A 21069-nucleotide genomic window follows, 5' to 3' on the forward strand; every position below is an offset into this window, starting at 1 on the left:
ATGATTCTATTGGAGGATTCTCGAGACAGCATATAAGAACTGTATACAGTTTTTATAGAGGCACTGAGCAGAGCTCTAGAGCTAGCAGAAATTCTATGAAAATATTATGAAAAAAGACTATGGTGGAAAACAAGTTCATATGGAAGGAAACAATTTGCAAACTTGCACTGATGAAAACTTTAGTGTCTGAGTCCTGGTTTTATCTACTTAATATTCCTTTTGAACTGTACTATTTAAAATGAGTGTTTCCTTTTTTTGTTTTTTAGATTTTCAAGTCTTCTGGTGCTTAGTGCAAGCATGATGGCTAAATAATACACTTTGCATACCTATCTTTGTCACTGGTAGTCCTTGTAAGTAGTGGAGTCATGTGGATGCAGTGCCTAGAAATAACTAGATCATGTATATAGCCCTTCTCCCTTTATTAGTATTTTCAAACTTAATATCTTAAAAATAAACTTTCACTGCTTAGAATTTTACCTTTATTTTTTTTCCTTTTTTAGTGGGAGGAAGGCTAAATCCAAAGCAAAATGAAACGACGACAAAAAACCCAACGACAAAAAACCCATGATAAATTAAAACCAAAAATAAATATTCTGCACAGAATTGAAAATTTTTGTGCAAAGGTGGCATCTTGCAGTTGAAGTACTTTCATTGTATTTGTATTTCCGTATGTTGAGGCACCGGCAAAGAATAAAATTTGTTCTAATGTTTTCTTGAGCTATACAAAGCTCCAAAGTCAAAGCTCTCCAGAATACAGAGGAGCATGTACACGACTGTCTCTAGATGTTCACCATATATGGGATTCACAATGTGTCATTTTAATAACTCCTACACCACCCCCTAGCCGACGGTAATTCATCCCGCCATATAACCTGCAAAGAAAGAAACAAAATCAGATTTCAAAGTGGAAAAATCACTGTTTGTTCTACAACTTAGATGTTAATAAAACACATGTTTTCTATCATAACTAATATTTTTAGATTCCTACTTCTCTTCCAAAGATTAGGACTTGGAATTGAGCACTGGTAAGTAGCAGAATTATTTCAGACATTGGGTGAAAAGGTCTCATTTCTAGGATACTGTTTTAAGAATGAATGTTGTATCCACATTTTGTATCACGACTTTATAACTTTACACCTAAACTGACTTCTAACAATTACACAGAATCATATTCTACATTTTTGTCTAGTTTTGACTATGGCTATCTTATTTTCCTACTCACATTTCCCTCTGCCTAAACATCGATAACTTATTTTTTTTTTAAATTTTTTTTTTTTTATTTATTTGCGAGAGAGAGAATGAGAGACAGAGAGCATGAGAGGGAGGAGGGTCAGAGGGAGAAGCAGACTCCCTGCCGAGCAGGGAGCCCAATGCGGGACTCCAGGATCATGACCTGAGCCGAAGGCAGTCGCTTAACCAACTAAGCCACCCAGGCGCCCCGATAACTTATTTTTATCTTTTTGTCTTATATGTATTCTTACAAGCCTCCTCCTTTATGGAACAAACCTGGATATGAGGAAATAAAGTAAGCATCTAGTTTTTGACCTGTGAACAAGATCATCTTCAAAGTTAAAGATTTACATGGAAAAGAATATTAGATCCTCGGGGCGCCTGGGTGGCTCAGTTGGTTAAGCAACTGCCTTCGGCCCAGGTCATGATCCTGGAGTCCCGGGATCGAGTCCCGCGTCGGGCTCCCTGCTCAGCGGGGAGTCTGCTTCTCCCTCTCCCGCTCCCCCCTCTTGTGCTCTTTCTCTCTCTCACTCTCTCTCTCAAATAAATAAATAAAATCTTAAAAAAAAAAAAAAAGAATATTAGATCCTCTGTCAGCTGTAAGGTAAAACTGGTTTTAAGTTTGGGATATGTAACTACAAAAATTTAGATCATAACCTCTCAATAGATGATCCTTAAGAATTTCATAAATATTACTCGGTCACATATTACTAATTCTATTTAGTGACAGTTACTGAGAAATAGGTCCTTATGTAGGATTATAGTGATTAAGTAGCAGAAGTAAATCTGGAGATTTCCCCAAATTCCCACTAAACATAGAAAGCTGAATATGCAAGAAAATATGTCACAAGTGGGAGGCTCCTCTTCAGGAAAACCTCCCATTATCTATCTCTCCCTTACCTCTATTAGGTTTTGCTAAAATGTTACCTTTGCAGTGAGGCCTTCCTAGGCCACATTTTCAAAAGAAGCTCCTCCCTGGACACCTCCACCCCCCTTGGCTCTTCACCATAGTGCTTCTACCCCCTGACATGGTACTGTTAGTCACTTTCTTACTAGAATGTCAGCTCCAGGAGAGCAGGGAATTTTGTTTTCCCTGTTGTATCCCTGATGTCTAGAATACTCAGTACATCTTTACTTAATGAACAAGGCTGTGAAAATGTGATGTAGTGGAAGCCAAAAATGTACAATGTCTGACTTTTAGTCTGACCCTAGTATTGTGACCAAGTCATAAAGAGCCATGAGAGAAAGGCAGAATCCAAAGAATGTCATTTAAACATCTGTAAAAGTGTGGCTTTCCCAGACATGAAGACAATTTTTTTAAAAGATTTTATTAATTATTTAAGAGAGCAAGCATGGTCGGGGGAGGAAGGGCCAAGGGAGAAGCAGACTCCCAGCTGAGTGCAGAGCCCGATGTGGTGCTCAATCCCAGGACCCCGAGATCATGACCTGAGCCAAGCCACCCAGGTGCCTCTATTTATTTATTTTTAAAGATTTTATTTATTTATTTGACAGAGAGAGACACAGCGAGAGAGGGAACACAAGCAGGGGGTGTGGGAGAGGGAGAAGCAGGCTTCCCGCGGAGCAGGGAGCCCGATGCGGGGCTAGATCCCAGGACGCTGAGATCATGACCTGAGCCGAAGGCAGACGTTTAACTAACAGAGCCCACCCAGGCATCCTACTTTTTTAAAATTTAAAATAAATGCACGAGTCACATGATTTATGTGAATTTATAAGAACTACTTAAGTCCTTAGAAAATATTTGTTAAGATTGTTAAGACAAAGATTTAAAAACAAAGTAAAATTAACCTATAAATATAATTTAACATAGTTAAACCTCTTAAATAAGTGGTAGATTCCTTCCTAAAAGTGATTGTTAAAATTTAATAGTTTTGTTTGTTTGTTTGTTTGTTTGTTTTTTAAGTAGGCTCCATGCCCCGCATGGAGCCCAATGCGGGGCTTGAACTCACCACCCTAAGATCAAGACCTGAGCTGAGACCAAGAGTAGGACGCTTAACCAACTGAGCCACCCAGGCGCCCTTAGACTTTAAAATAGAATAATAATATGTTTAAATAGATTTTAAAAGCTTAAGGAAAAAAATTTTTAAATGAAATAAACTATTATTTTTTAAAAAAGTAACTGAAGTTTGTTTTTTCCTGGGCATAAAGCTGTGCATAGGAACACCAAAAAACTGTGACAGATTAGAAGCAAGAGATCTAAGTTCTAATTCTATCACTAACTTGCTTCATTTTATTTCTCAGTGCCTCACTTACCTCAGCTGAACATGATGGGGCTAGAGAGGAGATTTTTTTTTTTTTTCCGTGTTTGCCATCTCTATTATAAAACTGAACAGTTACCAAAGAGAAGATGTTGTCAGATGTCAGCCACTTTAGAGCAGGGAAGTCACAAGAAGCCATCAAATATGGGTAACTTGGAGCTCTCTTACGAGTACTGCAAGAGCACTTCTCAATGTACTGACCATCCCCATTTTGATGGTCACAGGCGACCTTATGCCCATGATTTTCAAGTCAGCAGTGAGGTGATCTGCAATGTAGCTTAAAGGTTACCTCCATGTATTGGCATCAGGATCAAAAACTTCAATGGTCTTCAAGTACGTTGTGCCATCGAAGCCTCCTACAGCCATGAGCTGTCCGTTCACTACTGCCAGGCCAACCTACAGGACCAAAACACAGTGGCTACTGAAGAAGCCAGAGAATCACTGGGAAAATTTTGACTAGTATCTAGATAAATCTTTTTAATAAAAGATAATTCTTTATGACCTTACATTCTGGTTTACTTGAACACAGAGAAAAAGTAATGACAAAAATCTGTTACACTGTGGGAACAATAAAATTATATATTCAATTAGAATATTTTATAGTCAAAAACATAAATTTCTTAAATTTTTGGAAAATCATCACTGGGAGTGGGTAAGAACTTCCAAACTGCTCTCACTTCTTTTGGTATTTGCCTATTCTAACCCACTATCTAAATGACCACTGAAATACAGATCTAGCCATGCTGTCACTCTCTAAAAACTTTCTAAGCCTCCCTACCGTCTAAGGGTAAGTTTAAAGTCCTTACTATGTCATTCGGGCCCTCCAGAAATCCATACTAGCCCATGTTTTAGCCTCACCTCCTTATGTATCCGATGCTGCAAGAATACTGATTTAACTGCTAGTTCCAGAAAAGACCATGTTTTCCACGCCTCTGTACTTTGCACATGTTGTTCCCTGGCTGGTGTTTTCTTTCCCTCTTCTAGAAAATCTTATTTTTCTTTCAAGGCCTAGCTTACATGCGACTTTCTCTGGTGAGTCTCTTCACTGTCCCCAAACACATTAAGCATATTCTCCCGTGTTCTCTTAAAATGCACATGCTGTGGCTGTAAGATTTTTTTTTTTATGGTTAGCTGTAAACACTTCCATTTCCTTCACTAACTTGGGAGCTCCTCCTGGAGTTGTACTCACTTTTGCTTTCCTAGCACAGAATAAGCACTTAATAAATATTTGCTAAATAATCAAAATGTAGCAGTGAAAACAGTAGGAATGCGACCTAGAAGTTGTTAATCACCAGTAATAAAGAGCCACAGATGTGGGAATGTCTTGACTTGCTGATGCCTATCAATGATATTCCCTGATTTGTGCAAACTAGAATTTACTCCCTTTTCTCCTCAGATAATGGAGTCTTAGCTATTGCTGTGTTCTCCCACCTGTTGTCCTACCTCAATGCACTCCTGACACAATCAGTGGTTTATGGGTTACATTTCACTCTGAACCAAACACCCTGGGATGGATGAATGCTAAACTCCACCCTGGAAGTCTCTTGTAGTCACATGTCATTCATGGTCTAAAACATGACATAGGTCAGCCTGACCAGGTCTAGACTACAGATGGGACAGACTCCAACCAGTTTGTGGAGACTGGTGGTGGGGCCAGATGAGTTTCTGCCTAAACATTTGTATTGGTGTGCCAACTACTTAGAATATTACCTAGGAACATTTGCTAGGAATATTTAGCTCTAATCGAGAGGGATGAATATGGGTGAAGTTACATAAGGTAGTGGATAAGATAAGGTAATGTCTTTCAGGAAAACAATCGAAAGATAAATCACAAAAAATAATTCTATTATTAAGACTATGACTATAAGATATTTAACTACTTGAGATAACAGCAATTGCGAGAAATGAATTTTTTTTCCAGTACAAAAGTAGCAGGGGCTGTTTTGCTGAAATAGTGCACCTCCTTACTATGACAGATCAGAGCTCTCCTGCACAGCCCTGTCTTGGTGCTTTTTCCCAAAGTTTTCAGTAGCTGGGCACTTACTCCACTACGGCGGGACGTCATAGCCACCACCGGAGACCACTGGTTAGTTCTGGGGTTGTATCTCTCCGCGCTGCTAAGCTCTGTAGTGTCATCTCTCCCTCCTACGGCATAGATCATGTCCTGATACACTGCACAGCCGAGGTGTTTCCTCCGGGTCCCCATAGGAGCTATCGTGTGCCATCTGTTTTCCTGAGGGTTGTAGCGCTCCACTGCAGGGGAAAAAACCAGTAAGTGACTATTTAACCATTTCCTCTCACCTCTAGTTTTCCTCATAGCCACTAAAACTTTGTGATAACACGTATTTTCAATACACAATCTGATTTTTGCTCTGAGAAGGACTTGTATACCTTTAGACAAAACCACTATAATCTCCTCGGGGACTACTGGTTTCGTCTGTGTTCAGTATCGTGGAAAAGGCACGTGTTGGAGTCAAGGGACCTTAGTTCTAGTTCTAACTGTATGACTTGTGGCCTCACCTTATCTTTAAATGAGGGGATTAACTAAAGGATCTGGAGGCACCATTCCATACTAGTAACTGATTGTCATAATCAGACAACTTCTGTACTCTTGTATTCCCTTTGCCTGTATTCCTACTGCATTCTAAGCAGAAGACAAGATATGCGACTACGAATCTGATGCGAGTGCCACACTGACGATATCCTTAGGCAAAAATACCCATTATCTCTCAACAGAAAGGACTAATACATAAACCAGCTTATAGCTATAACTTTTTATTTATTCTTAGATTACAATATAGGTTTTGTTTTGTCCTTTTTTTAGTTTTGGTTTTTTAAGGAGAGATGGTTGGGGGTGAGGCAGAGAAATAATCATATTAGGAAAATAGTTCTTTTATTCATTATAAATTCCTAGAAGCTTATAAAGAGGAGGGAGAAAGAAGTATTTTGGGAATATGCTAGAAGAATATGGCTGCAGAAGGAGCTGAGGAAGAGTTGGGAGTTGTACTCTAAAGGAAAAATAATTTTCAATTATTTAGATTATAAATAATTATATCATTTACATAAATATAGAAATTATTTTAAATTTACAATTTATAACTTAAAATTATAGGATAACATGACTTTTTATACTTTTCTGTAGGGGGACTCTCTTGAGGAATGTGCTGCTTTGGGGGAACCGGACTGACCTCGGAAGGGACTAACCTGTGTTGAGTGGAGATGTCCCATCAGAGCCACCCACAGCGTATAAGAACCCTCCTAATACAGCCACGGCCACGCCTAGTCTTCTGGTGCTCATAGAAGCCACTCGAGTCCATTTGTTTTCCTTTGGATCATACCTGCAGTAAGGGAGAAACCAAAGACTGCATGCCTGTTTTTATGACGTGAGGCCCTTTTCATAAGGTATGAAATCATGCTAAAGACATGTTGGATACATACACTTGCTCTGGTCAAAATGCACAGTGAGAATCGAACATACTTTACTTAGTTACTAGGAAAAAAAGAATTTGTGCCCGTGTCAGTTATTAAGCTTTTTTTTTTTTTACAGATTTTATTTATTTATTTGACAGAGAGAGACACACAGCGAGAGAGGGAACACAAGCAGGGGGAGTGGGAGAGGGAGAAGCAGGCTCCCGCTGAGCAGGGAGCCGAACGTGGAGCTCAATCCCAGGACCCCAGGATCACGACCTGAGCCGAAGGCAGACGCTTAACGACTGAGCCACCCAGGCGCCCCATAGTTGTTTTCTATACTCTGACTTGTGATGCGGGGGCTGGAACTCTGAAAACATTTCTCCTTTGCCAAGCTGGCTGTCTGTCAGATTCTGCCAAGAGGAAGGACTAGCTGCTGGAAGTCTAGGGGAGGAGAAGGGACAGACTCCTTTCTGTTTTCTTGCCAATCCTGTTAGTGTTGTCTCAGCAATGGCCCTTTCACTCTGACTAAACCTGCCAATTTCAGTTTCTAGCCTTTTCCTGGCACAAAACTAGCCTTGTTGTGCTTCTTGGAGGTCTTAGTCATGGCTCTGTGAGGCACCTCCTCGGAGCTCCTGAGGTAAGAGTACCAGTGTTCCAATTATCTACAGCTGTATAAATCACCCCAAAACTCAGTGACTTAAGATAATTTTACTAACTTTCCTGTTTCCATGAGTCAGGAATTTGGGGAGGGCCTCACATGGAAGTTCTGGCTCAGTGTCTCATGTGGTTGCTATCAAACTGTGGCTGGGGCTGGAGTGCTAAAGCAGCGGGTGGCTGGCTGGGCATCTCTCCAAGTAGCCTCAGGGTCTCTCCATGTAGACCTCACAGCATGACCTCAGACAGCTCAAAGCTTCCAAGGGGCCCCAAGAGATCCAAGTAAAAGATGCATCTTCTATGACCTAGCCTCTAAAGTCACACACATAGTGCCACTTCGGCCATTCTTGTAAGGCAGCCAGAGTCAAGGGGAGAAAACGTAAATCTCACTTTTCAACAAGAAGAGTGTCAAAGGCAAATGATACAGAGCATGTGAAATGACAGGTACTGTTATTACCTTCGGAAAATACAATCTTCCAAAATCAGCCGGGAAGAGAAGCCTTCCCGGCGGTGTGTCATAGCTGTTCAGGGCAGCCACTCCTTCAGTGCTGATGGTTCCAGCTCTGTGGCATCTCTCCTCTAGGCTTCTAGGCTCCCAAAACTCTAATCTCTCTCCTTCGTGTTCCCAGATCGGGAACAGTTATTTCAGTGTCCTCTTTTCGTTTTTTTCAGCCCTTCAATATCTGCTAGCCAATTTTTGAATATTAAATTCTCTCTACTAAAGTAACTGGTATGGCTTCTGTTTTCTTTACTGAGTCCTGATTGATAAATTACAAGTGTTCAGAAATATGACAAAAATCACTTGGAATAGTGCTGGCACTTTATTGCGTGGGTGGGAAGTTCTGTTAGTCTATTCAGAACTGTTAGTAAACTCTATCAATATTGCAGAAAATATAAAATAAACGATACTAAAAACAGACCTTGCTCTTAAGAAGCAAGTGAGGGAGATGGAGCATGTTCTTAAGGAAAAACCTCCAAACTGATTCTGAGAATGTAGTAACTAACACAGATGAAAGCAGCAGAAATATAAATACTGGAGAATGGAGGCCCAGGAGAAAGGTTGTGGTTAGTCCAGTGATGGTTTCCTGAGGTTCATGCACTTTTATTTTTTTAAGGTTTATTTATTTGAGAGAGAGAGAGAGAGAGACAGCGCACGAGCAAGAGGAAGGGGAGGGGCAGAAGGAGAGGGAGAAGCAGACTCTCTGCTGAGCAGGGAGCCCAATGTGGGGCTCGAACCCAGGACCCGGGGATCATGACCTGAGCCGAAGGCAGATGCTTAACTGACTGAGCCACCCAGGTGCCCCCGTTCATGCACTCTGAATAAAGTTTATCTTTCATCCCTTTTGGAAAATTCTCAGCCAAAAATTCTATCTGCAAATACTGCTTCTGCTCTTATCTCACTCTCCTTTCCTTCTGGGACTCCAATTACATGTATGTTGGACTGTTTGTGTCCCATGAGTCTCTTACAGTCTGTTCTTTCCATTCTGTTTTCTTTGTTCTTCCTCTGTTTGGATAGTTTCTATTAATCTGTCTTTGAGTTCATTAACTCGGTCTTTTGTTGTGTCTGGTCTACTTTTATTGTGTCTAGTTAATCTCATTCCAATGTTCTTAATTTTAGATATTATATTTTTCAGTTGTAAAATGCACATCTTATTTTTAGATTCCAATTCTATATTAAAATTATCCAACCTTTTATCCATTTTTAATCTTTTCCTCTAATGTATTCATTATACTTATTTTAAAGTTTTTTTCTGTTAACTCTAAATGTGGATCATTTATTTTTTACTTTATTTTTTTAAAAGATTTATTTATTTGAGGGAGTGAGCTTATGCAAGTGGGTGGAGGGGCAGAGGGAGAGGGAAAGGGGGAAAATCTCAAGCCAATTCCTTTCTGAGCATGGAGCCCTACACGGGACTTGATCTCACCACCCTGAGATCATGACCTGGGCTGAAATCAAGAGTCCAACACTTTACTGAATGAGCCACCCAGGCACCCCTAAATGTGGATAAATATGCTTCTATTATCTATTTTCTTCTCTCAGCTACTGGCCATATTTTTGTTTCTTCAGATGTTTCATAATTTTTTATTTTAGCTGGACATTATTATAAAGGAATGGAATCCTAGAAACTGAAGTTATTATCCCCTCATTCCTGCACTGCCCTTGCACCCACCCCTCCTGGCCACCAGCAGTGGATTCACTCTTTCCTGTATTAGGCAGGGAGGGTGAAATATTATCACCCCAGTCCAATCAGGAATTGAGTTTTCATTAGATTCAGTCCACCTCAACTTTCAAATGTCTCAAGGATGAGAGCTATCCTGTATTTGTTGCAGGCCCCTCCTCACAGCAGGACTTTATCTTCTAAGCACTGTCAGGTTGCATGAGATTTCACTCACCCTAGTTTCCTAGTTTCCTGAGCTACCCCAGCACTCAGCAAGCATCTCATGGAGAAAAACAGCAGTATGTTTGAAACAGCAGTAGATTCCTATCTGTCATGCCAACCTGCATGACTGTTAAAAGTTCTACTGATTTACTCTCCTCCAGGAGAATCCCTTTGCCTAAGTCAAGTCCAATATTCAACCCTTCAGACTTGGCAAATATCCCCAGGGAAGAAAACAGCCGATGATCTCAGTTCACATAAATGGGCTCTTTCTTCAATGGAATTTTAGTTCATCTAGTCCTTGTTACTTCCACATGTCTCTGATGTTTTAAAAAATATATATATTTGTACTCTCATTTTTTCCTTTTGTTGCAGTGGGAGTGATGGCTGGCACTACTTACTACATTCTACTTGGAAGCAGAAGTCTTTGCATAATTTTTTAATTATAAAATAAAAACATCGATTCAGAAAGTCACACAAAACAAATGTGTAGTTTAATGTGTTATTATAAGGAAAGCCCATCACCCAGGCCAAGAAAAATAACTTTGCCCACCACACTGGAAGCCCACCTATGTGTCCCTTTCTAAACTCAGTGCCTTCTTCCCCACAGGATAACCATTATCTTGATTTTTACAGTAATTGCCTCCTTGAGTTTCTTTATAGTTTTTCCCACCCAAGTGTGCATCCCTTACTTTTGTTCATTATAATTTTTTTAAAGTCTCTTTTTGTCTACAGGTTTTTTTCTCCATTTCCCCTTTCCTCTTGTCTCCCCACAATTCATCTTTTAGAACCTGGGGCATCTGACCTGCAATTTCCCCCACAACATGGATTTGACTGACTAGACACTCATAGTGTAGTTCAACACACTGGTCTGTCCTCTGTACGTTCCACAAATTGGCAGCTGGATCCAGAAGTTTGATCAGGCCACATTTGGTCCCTTTGGCAAAACTACAGAAGGTGATATGTTAGCAGCTGCTAATTATTAATGCCTAAGTCCATTTATTTACTGAGTATTGCAAAATGGTTATATTCAATCATTTATTTTCTTTTATTGGGACATTTTTAAAAAGAAACAATCCTCGGGGTGCCTGGGTGGCTCAACTGGTTGAGAGGCTGGCTCTTGACTTTGGTTCAGGTCACGATCCCAGGGTCCTGAGACTGAGCCCTGCATTGGGCTCCGTGCTCAGTGGGGAGTCTGATTCAGGATTCTCTCTCTCCCTCTGCACCCCTCCCCTCATGCCCTCTCTCTCTAAAATAAATAAATAAATCTTTAAAAAAACCAAACAACAATCTTCTTATCGACTGTTTTGTACTCATTTCATATGTGATACAGTTCATACAAGAAAGGTTGGGCATATGTGTGCTTCTTTCACTTTATTTACTAGTACTCAAGATTATAAATTCATTCCCTGTGATCTTCTGAAGGCAACTAAATAGGGTTTTTTCTTTTAAATGTCAGTAGGAACTCATAGATTTAAATATATTTATTGGATTTTAATCAGTCACAATTATTATCTCTTTTAACTGTCCCATCTTTGGTCAAGTGAGAACATCTTCAAGTTTTCTCTTGAGTCTTTTTGACATCTCCTAGTCTTTGATAGGTTGCTTGCTATCTGGTAGGACAGGCTAGCCCAGGCTTATCTATACATTTCCTGTCCTAAATTTGGAATCAGACATTTCTCCAAGAAGCCCTCATTTCTTTTAGGGAAATGGAACTTCAAGATACAATCTAGGAATAGAGCTATTCACTGCCACTAGTTGGTCATTATGTCTAGGCTTCTTCAGTTGACAGAGCTAGAATATAATTTTATTTTTAATGAGGAACTTAATTCAAATCGAAATTCAGGACTACAAGGTCTTTTACTTAACTTCTTCTATTTTACGTTTATATTCTTCCATATCAAGAACCCTAGTTTTCAAGAACACAGGAGATGACAGAATTAGGATAACCCATACCCATTTCCTTTATTCCACATTAAACATATAGCAGTCTCAGATGAGCAATACTATCACTTCACTATCCCTGAGAACAATTAAAATTCTTTTTGCATATCTCTGTCCCATTCTCCTCCCACTTTTGAAAATATTTGTACCACATTTGCACCAACTGACATGTAGCCAGTGCATGCTACTCTCTTTTAACCCCTATTTACTCAGAATTCTCTGATTCACTGTATGTTTCATGCTCACCCTCCATCAATGTCTCTAGTAATTTTGTCTGAAGCTTGTTCTATAGTAGATTACTCAGTAAGGACTCATGGGAACAATATTCCAATTTCTTACATGTTAATAGTTTGTCTGTGCCCTTCATATTTCAAAGTCATTTTCTCTAGGTATAAACTTCTTAGCTTACATTTTGTTTGAATATCTTAAATGTTATCCCATTTTCCTCTAGCATAAAATATTGCTTTCAAAAAGTATGATAGTAATCTAAATTTCTTTCCTGTATAAATAACATGTACTTTTTTGTTGATTGACTAAGGAATTAGTTTCTTCAAAGTCCAGTAATTTTATTGGAATATATCTCTCAGTGTTGATTGTTCTAGGTCAGTAGTCAGAGGATATAATGTATTCTTTCAATAAATAATTTCAATTTTTTTATTAGAACAGGAAAATAATTTTGAATTATAGTTATTAGCACTTGTTCCATTCCTTTGCTTTGGTTTGCTTCCTCATGGACTCCTATTATCTATATTGGATTTTTACCTATCTTCAATATTTGTTGCTATCTCACATATCCTTTTTATTTCTTTTTTATATTTTTGACTTTAAAATAGTTCCTCTTTCACCTTCTATTTGTCTTCTGGCATTATCTGTTTTGTTTACTTGTTCTAGTTTAATCTTCATTCTGAAGTGATTTTTCCTCTTATTTCTAATATTTTTCTGAGTTTTGTCATCTCATATCTGGGTTTTTCAAATTCTGGCTTATGTAGTGTTTTCATATCTTATATCATTTTCCTAATGTCTTTTATTACATTGTGAAATAGTTGATTACAGTTTTGATCTGTTCTCTGGGTATGTCTTTCTGCTGTGCTTTTATTGTCTATAGAGATGTTATTCTGCTGCTTATTCTTTCATCTATTAACTTTGTATTGGATCTAACCTCAATACTCTGCTGTTGTTCATTTTTATATGAAATGAGTTTTCCTGAGGAGTGGTTCATGGTAATTTTCTAACTTCATGGAACTCTTTCTAGTTTTTTCATATAGTGTTAAAAAAGTATAGTGGTTTGCCTCCTGAGATTAATTGGCTTTATTCACTGGTTCTCCTTTTATCTTGGCCTTCTCTTCTCACTGCATATTAATCTTGTCTTGCTCAATTTTGATCCTGCACCCAGAAGTGTGGGCCCTGTTCTGGAAGGTCATACTGCTGGTCAGTTTTGAGGGTTCCTAGAGACTAGATGGCTCCAGCCCAGCTGGTTCTCAACTACAGTGGCTTTGCAACACTCCTCTCTCCACCTGGGGTATTTGGCAATGTCTAGAGACTTCTGGTGTCACAACCAGGTGTGTGCTACTGGCAATTAGTGGGTAGAGGCCAAGGATGCTGCTAAACATCTGCCAATGCACAGGACAGCCCCACAACAAAGAATTATCTGGCCCCAAATGGCAATAGTACTGAGGTTCAGCAACTCTCTTCTAAGTCCTTCAGATCTTATTATAGGTCCCTTGCACTTACTCTATATTAGGATTGAGCAAAACCCTTCTTAGTTTCAGCTGTTGGTCATAAATTTTCCCTTCACTCTTTCTAGTAAATATATATTGTCTATTTTGGGGTTCTTCTGTTCTTAGATCTGTCACACTTCTGATTGCTTCTCTGTATTTTCTCCTGCATAGACACTCATATCCTGCAGGTCTTGTGGCTTTTGGTACTTTGCCTTAGCCCATTGATGTTTTGGTGTTTATGGGAATACCCTCTTCCTTAGTTATATTTTAAATGTTGTCCATAGGTTTTTTTTTTTTTTTAAGTTATGGTAAAATTTACCGCCAATTTACATTAAATTTACCACTGTAACCATTTTTAAGTGTAGAGTTCAGCAGTGTTAGGTACATTCACACTGTTATCCAACCAAGTTCCATAATTTATCCATAGGTTTTTAGTTTTGCTATCTATTACTCTGTTTTTATGTGGGAATTTGGAGAGATTAAAGAATTATGCTGGTGTTGCTATCTTCCCAGAATCCTTTTGCATAGAGTTTTGAAAGTAGGGAAATAAGTTTCTTAATAGAAAAATAAGAAGAAATAGCTTTCAAGAATTACCTGCAACTTTATCTCTATTTAAGACAGTTAAACTCTTCAACTTAAACATGGTAACCCAACTAGTGAATGCTATTTGAAAAATTCTGAAGAGTCATGAAACATTTCTTTTTAAGAAGTGAGGATGAAATATGGAATGTTCTTGCTATTAATCATTAACACATGAGATTCCAAAATCTAATCTCTAGGACAGAATGACAAACTGATGGAGCAAGAAATTAAGAATAGAAACTATTTCACTAAAATTAACTGATTTGTAAAAATATAAATTAAACTTCCACAGCCAACACAGATTTCCCTAAGTACACTTCAAGAATTAATGAGAATCCATATATAAAATACTTTGGGGTATTTATAAAATGGGCTAGACAAAGTATTATTACTTCAATCATTTTTTTTTGGAGGAAGTCTGGGCAGTCATACATTAAGTACTGGGGAAAAAAATCAGAACAGATTTCAGAAGTGCTATGCTTAATTTCATATATGGAATATAATTTAGAATATGATTCCAACTCTTCAGTTAGGCTCTATCGGTATAACAAATAGTTTGAAAAATCAGGTTATATCTTTCATCTTCCTAGACCCTTAAGATCATCTGAAAACTTTTCCCCTAAAACCCATGGGATATCCACTGAATGGTGCCGTCCCTGGCATCCTAAACTGTTTCCTTTAAAGAGCCCTTTATATTCTTTTCCTTTATTTATTTACTTATTAGTTTCAGAGGTAGAGTTTAGTGATTCATCAGTTGCATATAACACCCAGTGCTCATTACATCAAGTGGTCTCCTTAATGCCCAACACCCAGTTACCTCATTCGCCTAACCACCTCACCTCCAGCAACCCTCAGTTTGTTTCTTTTTTTTTAAATTAATTAATTAATTTATTTTTTATTCTTATGTTAATCCCCATACATTACAGCATTAGTTTTAGATGAAGTGTTCCATGATTCATTGTTTGTGCATAACACCCAGTGCTCCATGCAGAATGTGCCCTCCTCAATACCCCCCACCAGGCTAACCCATCCTCCCACCCCCCTCCCCTCTAGAACCCTCAGTTTGTTTTTCAGAGTCCATCGTCTCTCATGGTTCATCTACCCCTCTGATTTCCCCCCTTCATTCTTCCCCTCCCCCTACCTTCTTCTTCTTCTTTTTTTTTTTCTTAACATATATTTCATTATTTGTTTCAGAGGTACAGATCTGAGATTCAACAGTCTTGCACAATTCACAGTGCTTACCAGAGCACATACCCTCCCCAGTGTCTATCACCCAGTCACCCCATCCCTCCCACCCCATCCCCCACTCCAGCAACCCTCAGTAGGTTTCCTGCAATTAAGAATTCCTCATATCAGTGAGATCATATGATACATGTCTTTCTCTGTTTGACTTATTTCACTCAACATAATACCCTCCAGTTCCATCCACATCATTGCAAATGGCAAGATCTCATTCCTTTTGATGGCTGCATAATATTCCATTGTATATATATACCACCTATTCTTTATCCATTCATCTGTCGATGGACATCTTGGCTCTTTCCACAGTTTGGCTATTGTGGACATTGATGCTATAAACATCGGGGTGCACGTACCCTTTCGGATCCCTACTTTTGTATCTTTGGGGTAAATACCCAGTAGTGCAATTGCTGGATCATATGGTAGCTCTATTTTCAACTTTTTGAGGAACCTCCATACTGTTTTCCAGAGTGGCTGCACCAGCTTGCATTCACACCAACAGTATAGGAGGGTTCCCCTTTCTCCACATCCCCACAAACATCTGTCGTTTCCTGACTTGTTAATTTTAGCCATTCTGACCGGTGTGAGGTGGTATCTCATTGAGGTTTTGATTTGGATTTCCCTGATGCCGAGTGATGTTGAGCACTTTTTCATGTGTCTCTTGGCCATTTGGATGTCTTCTTTGGAAAAATGTCTGTTCATGTCTTCTGCCCATTTCTTGATTGGATTCTTTGTTCTTTGGGTGTTGAATTTGATGAGTTCTTTATAGATTTTGGATACTAGCGCTTTATCTGATATGTCATTTGCAAATATCTTCACCCATTCTGTCGGTTGTCTTTTGGTTTTGTTGACTGTTTCCTTTGCTTTGCAAAAGCTTTTTATCTTGATGAAGTCCCAATAGTTCATTTTTGCCCTTGCTTCCCTTGCCTTTGGCGATGTTTCTAGGAAGAAGTTGCTTCGGCTGAGGTCAAAGAGGTTGCTGCCTGTGTTCTCCTTTAGGATTTTGATGGACTCCTGTCTCACATTGAGGTCTTTCAACCATTTGGAGTCTATTTTTGTGTGTGGTGTAAGGAAATGGTCCAGTTTCATTCTTCTGCATGTGGCTGTCCAATTGTCCCAACACCATTTGTTGAAGAGACTGTCTTTTTTCCATTGGACATTCTTTCCTGCTTTGTCAAAGATGAGTTGACCATAGAGTTGAGGGTCCATTTCTGGGCTCTCTATTCTGTTCCATTGATCTATGTGTCTGTTTTTGTGCCAGTACCATACTGTCTTGATGATGACAGCTTTGTAATAGAGCTGGAAGTCCGGAATTGTGATGCCACCAGCTTTGCTTTTCTTTTTCAACATTCCTCTGGCTATGCGGGGTCTTTTCTGGTTCCATACAAATTTTAGGATTATTTGTTCCATTTCTTTGAAACAAGTGGATGGTATTTTGATGGGGATTGCATTGAATGTGTAGATTGCTCTAGGTAGCATTGACATCTTCACAATATTTGTTCTTCCAATCCACGAGCATGGAACGTTTTTCCATTTCTTTGTGTCTTCCTCAATTTCTTTCATGAGTAGTTTATAGTTTTCTGAGTACAGATCCTTTGTCTCTTTGGTTAGATTTATTCCTAGGTATCTTCTGGTTTTGGGTGCAATTGTAAATGGGATTGACTCCTTAATTTCTCTTTCTTCTGTCTTGTAGGAATGCCACTGACTTCTGTGCATTGATTTTATATCTTGCCATTTTACTGCATTCCCGTATGAGTTCTAGCAGTTTTGGGGTGGAGTCTTTGGGGTTTTCCACATAAAGTATCATATCATCTGCAAAGAGTGAGAGTTTGACTTCTTCTTTGCCAATTTGGATGCCTTTGATTTCTTTTTGTTGTCTGATTGCTGTGGCTAGGACTTCCAATACTATGATGAATAGCAGTGGTGATAGTGGACATCCCTGCTGCGTTCCTGACCTTAGGGGGAAAGATCTCAGTTTTTCCCCATTGAGAATGATATTTGCTGTAGGTTTTTCATAGATGGCTTTTATGATATTGAGGTATGTACCCTCTATGCCTATACTCTGAAGAGTTTTGATCAAGAAAGGATGCTGTACTTTGTCAAAAGCTTTTTCTGCATCTATTGAGAGGATCATATGATTCTTGTTCTTTCTTTTGTTAATGTATTGTATCACATTGATTGATTTGCGGATGTTGAACCAACCTTGCAGCCCAGGGATAAATCCCACTTGGTCGTGGTGAATAATCCTTTTAATGTACTGTTGGATCCTATTGGCTAGTATTTTGGTGAGAATTTTTGCATCCATGTTTATCAGGGATATTGGTCTGTAATTCTCCTTTTTGATGGGGTCTTTGTCTGGTTTTGGGATCAAGGTAATGCTGGCCTCATAAAATGAGTTTGGAAGTTTTCCTTCCATTTCTATTTTTTGGAACAGTTTCAGAAGAATAGGTATTAATTCTTCTTGAAATGTTTGGTAGAATTCCCCTGGGAAGCCATCTGGCCCTGGGCTTTTGTTTTTTGGGAGATTTTTGATGACTGCTTCAATTTCCTTAGTGGTTATAGGTCTGTTCAGGTTTTCTCTTTCTTCCTGGTTCAGTTTTGGTAGTTGATACATCTCTAGGAATGTATCCATTTCTTCCAGGTTATCTAATTTGCTGGCATAGAGTTGCTCATAATATGTTCTTATAATTGTTTGTATTTCTCTGGTGTTGGTTGTGATCTCTCCTCTTTCATTCATGATTTTGTTGATTTGGGTCATTTCTCTTTTCTTTTTGATAAGTCTGGCCAGGGGTTTATCAATCTTGTTAATTCTTTCAAAGAACCAGTGCCTAGTTTCGTTGTTCTGTTCTACTGTTCTTTTGGTTTCTATTTAATTGATTTCTGCTCTGATCTTTATTATTTCTCTTCTCCTGCTGGGTTTAGGCTTTATTTGCTGTTCTTTCTCCAGCTCCTTTAGGTGTAGGGTTAGGTTGTGTACTTGAGACCTTTCTTGTTTCTTGAGAAAGGCTTGTATTGCTATATACTTTCCTCTAGGACTGCCTTTGCTGCATCCCAAAGATTTTGAATAGTTGTGTTTTCATTTTCATTGGTTTCCATGTATTTTTTTAATTCTTCTTTAATTTCCTGGTTGACCCATTCATTCTTCAGTAGAATGCTCTTTAGCCTCCATGTATTTGAGTTCTTTCCGACTTTCCTCTTGTGATTGAGTTCTAGTTTCAAAGCATTGTGGTCTGAAAATAGGCAGGGAATGATCCCAATCTTTTGGTACCAGTTGAGACCTGATTTATGACCTAGGATGTGATCGATTATGGAGAATGTTCCATGGGCACTAGAGAAGAATGTGTATTCCGTTGCTTTGGGATGGAATGTTCTGAATACGTCTGTGAAGTCCATTTGGTCCAGTGTGTCATTTAAAGTCTTTATTTCCTTTTTGATCTTTTGCTTAGACGATCTGTCCATTTCAGTGAGGGGGGTGTTAAAGTCCCCCACTATTATTGTATTGTTGTCGATGTGTTTCTTTGCTTTTGTTATTAATTGCCTTATATAATTGGCTGCTCCCATGTTAGGGGCATATTTACAATTGTTAGATCTTCTTGTTGGATAGATCCTTTAAGTAGGATATAATGTCCTTCCTCATCTCTTATTACAGTCTTTGTTTTAAAATCTAATTTGTCTGATATAAGGATTGCCACCCCAGCTTTCTTTTGGTGTCCATTAGCATGGTAAATGGTTTTCCACTCCCTCACTTTCAATCTGGGTGTATCTTTGGGTCTAAAATGAGTCTTTTGCAGACAGCATATCGATGGGTCTTGTTTTTTAATCCAGTCTGTTAGCCTGTGTCTTTTGATTGGGGCATTGAGCCCATTTACATTCAGGGTAACTATTGAAAGATAGGAATTTAGTGCCATTGTATTGCCTGTAAGGTGACTCTTACTGTATATTGTCTGTGTTCCTTTCTGGTCTATGTTACTTTTAAGGTCTCTCTTTGCTTAGAAGACCCCTTTCAAGATTTCCTGTAGGGCTGGTTTTGTGTTTGCAAATTCCTTTAGTTTTTGTTTGTTCTGGAAGCTTTTTATCTCTCCTTCAATTTTCAATGACAGCCTAGCTGGATATAGTATTCTTGGCTGCATATTTTTCTCACTTAGTGCTCTGAATATATCCTGCCAGTCCTTTCTGGCCTGCCAGGTCTCTGTGGATAGGTCTGTTGCCAATCTAATGTTTCTACCATTGTAGGTTACATATCTCTTCTCCCGAGCTGCTTTCAGGATTTTCTCTTTGTCTATGAGACTCGTAAGTTTTACTATTAGATGTCAGGGTGTTGACCTATTTTTATTGATTTTGAGAGGGGTTCTCTGTGCTTCCTGGATTTTGATGCCTGTTTCCTTCCCCAAGTTAGGGAAGTTCTCTGCTATAATTTGCTCCATTATACCTTTTGCCCCTCTCTGTCTTTCTTCTTCTTCTGGGATCCCAATTATTCTAATGTTGTTTCGTCTTATGGTATCGCTTATCTCTCGAATTCTGCCCTTGTGATCCAGTAGTTGTTTATCTCTCTTTTTCTCAGCTTCTTTATTTTCCATCATTTGGTCTTCTATATTACTGATTCTCTCTTCTGCCTCATTTATCCTAGCAGTTAGCGCCCCCATTTTTTATTGCACCTCATTCATAGCCTTTTTGATTTTGACTTGGTTAGATTTTAGTTCTTTTACTTCTCCAGAGAGGGTTTCTCTAAGAACTTCCATATTTTTTTCAAGCCCAGCTAGTATCTTTAAAGTGATGATTCTGAACTCTAGATCTGACATCGTACTAATGTCCGTATTGAGTAGGTCCCTGGCAGTTGGTACTACCTCTTGTTCTTTTTGTTGAGGTGATTTTTTCCGTCTTGTCATTTTGTGCAGAGGAGAATAGATTAATGAGAGAACAAAATGCTAGCAGAGTAACAATGTCCCCAGAAAATATACTCTAAACAAGTCAGAAAAGACCTGAAGCAGTGGGAAAAGAAATGGAAAGAGAGAAAAAAAGAAAAAGATAAAAACAAACAAAAACAAACAAAACAACACAACAACAACAACAAAAAAACCAGAATGTGATCAAATATGATCAGGCTGGTATATAGATCAGTGCCACACACTAGATTTGGGGTGTATTTTGGTCTTTTAGAAGAAAGTGCCTCCCAAAATTTTAAAGAAAGAAAACTTATATATGGACAAAAATAAGGGTTGATATGATGAAGGGATGCAGTATGACTGTAAAGATGGAAATTATAAAAAATTTTATAAAAGGAATTGATAAGAAGTTGTTTGAAAAAAGAAAGAAGAGGATTTAAAAAAAGAAAAAAGAAAAAAAAAGGGAGAGAATGTGATCAGGCAGGGCAATAGAAAACACCATATACTAGAGATTTAGGGTATATTTTAATCTGTTAGAAGAAACTATCTCAAAATTTTAAAGAGAGAACAACTTATATATATGCCAAAAATACGGGTAACTACTATGAAGGGATAGAATATGACTCTAAAAATGAAAAATAAAAATGTTTTTTTAAAAAAGGGATTGATAAGATGTTGGTTGAAAAAGGGAAAAAGAAAAATTCAAAAAAAAAAAAAAGACAGTTAAAAAAAAAATTTGAAAGACTAAAGAATC

The 21069-nt window shown here is 38.5% G+C and overlaps 1 protein-coding gene across 2 annotated transcripts in view; it reads right to left on the reverse strand.

Moving 5' to 3' along the window:
* Positions 1-267: 267 nt before the first annotated feature.
* Positions 268-21069, reverse strand: part of KLHL20 (kelch like family member 20) — a 65053-nt gene continuing 44251 nt past the window's right edge. For both annotated transcript variants that reach the window (XM_035010780.1, XM_035010781.1), the window contains 4 exons: positions 6711-6844; positions 5551-5759; positions 3796-3902; positions 268-872 (listed from right to left, as the gene is read on the reverse strand). In XM_035010780.1, coding sequence (XP_034866671.1) covers positions 788-872; positions 3796-3902; positions 5551-5759; positions 6711-6844 — 535 coding nt within the window. In that variant the 3' untranslated portion in view covers positions 268-787. The remainder of the gene's footprint in view (positions 873-3795; positions 3903-5550; positions 5760-6710; positions 6845-21069) is intronic.

Source organism: Mirounga leonina, unplaced genomic scaffold (genome assembly GCF_011800145.1).
Source record: "Mirounga leonina isolate KUSES-001 unplaced genomic scaffold, KU_Mleo_1.0 Mir_154, whole genome shotgun sequence".
NCBI classification, from domain to species: domain Eukaryota; kingdom Metazoa; phylum Chordata; class Mammalia; order Carnivora; family Phocidae; genus Mirounga; species Mirounga leonina.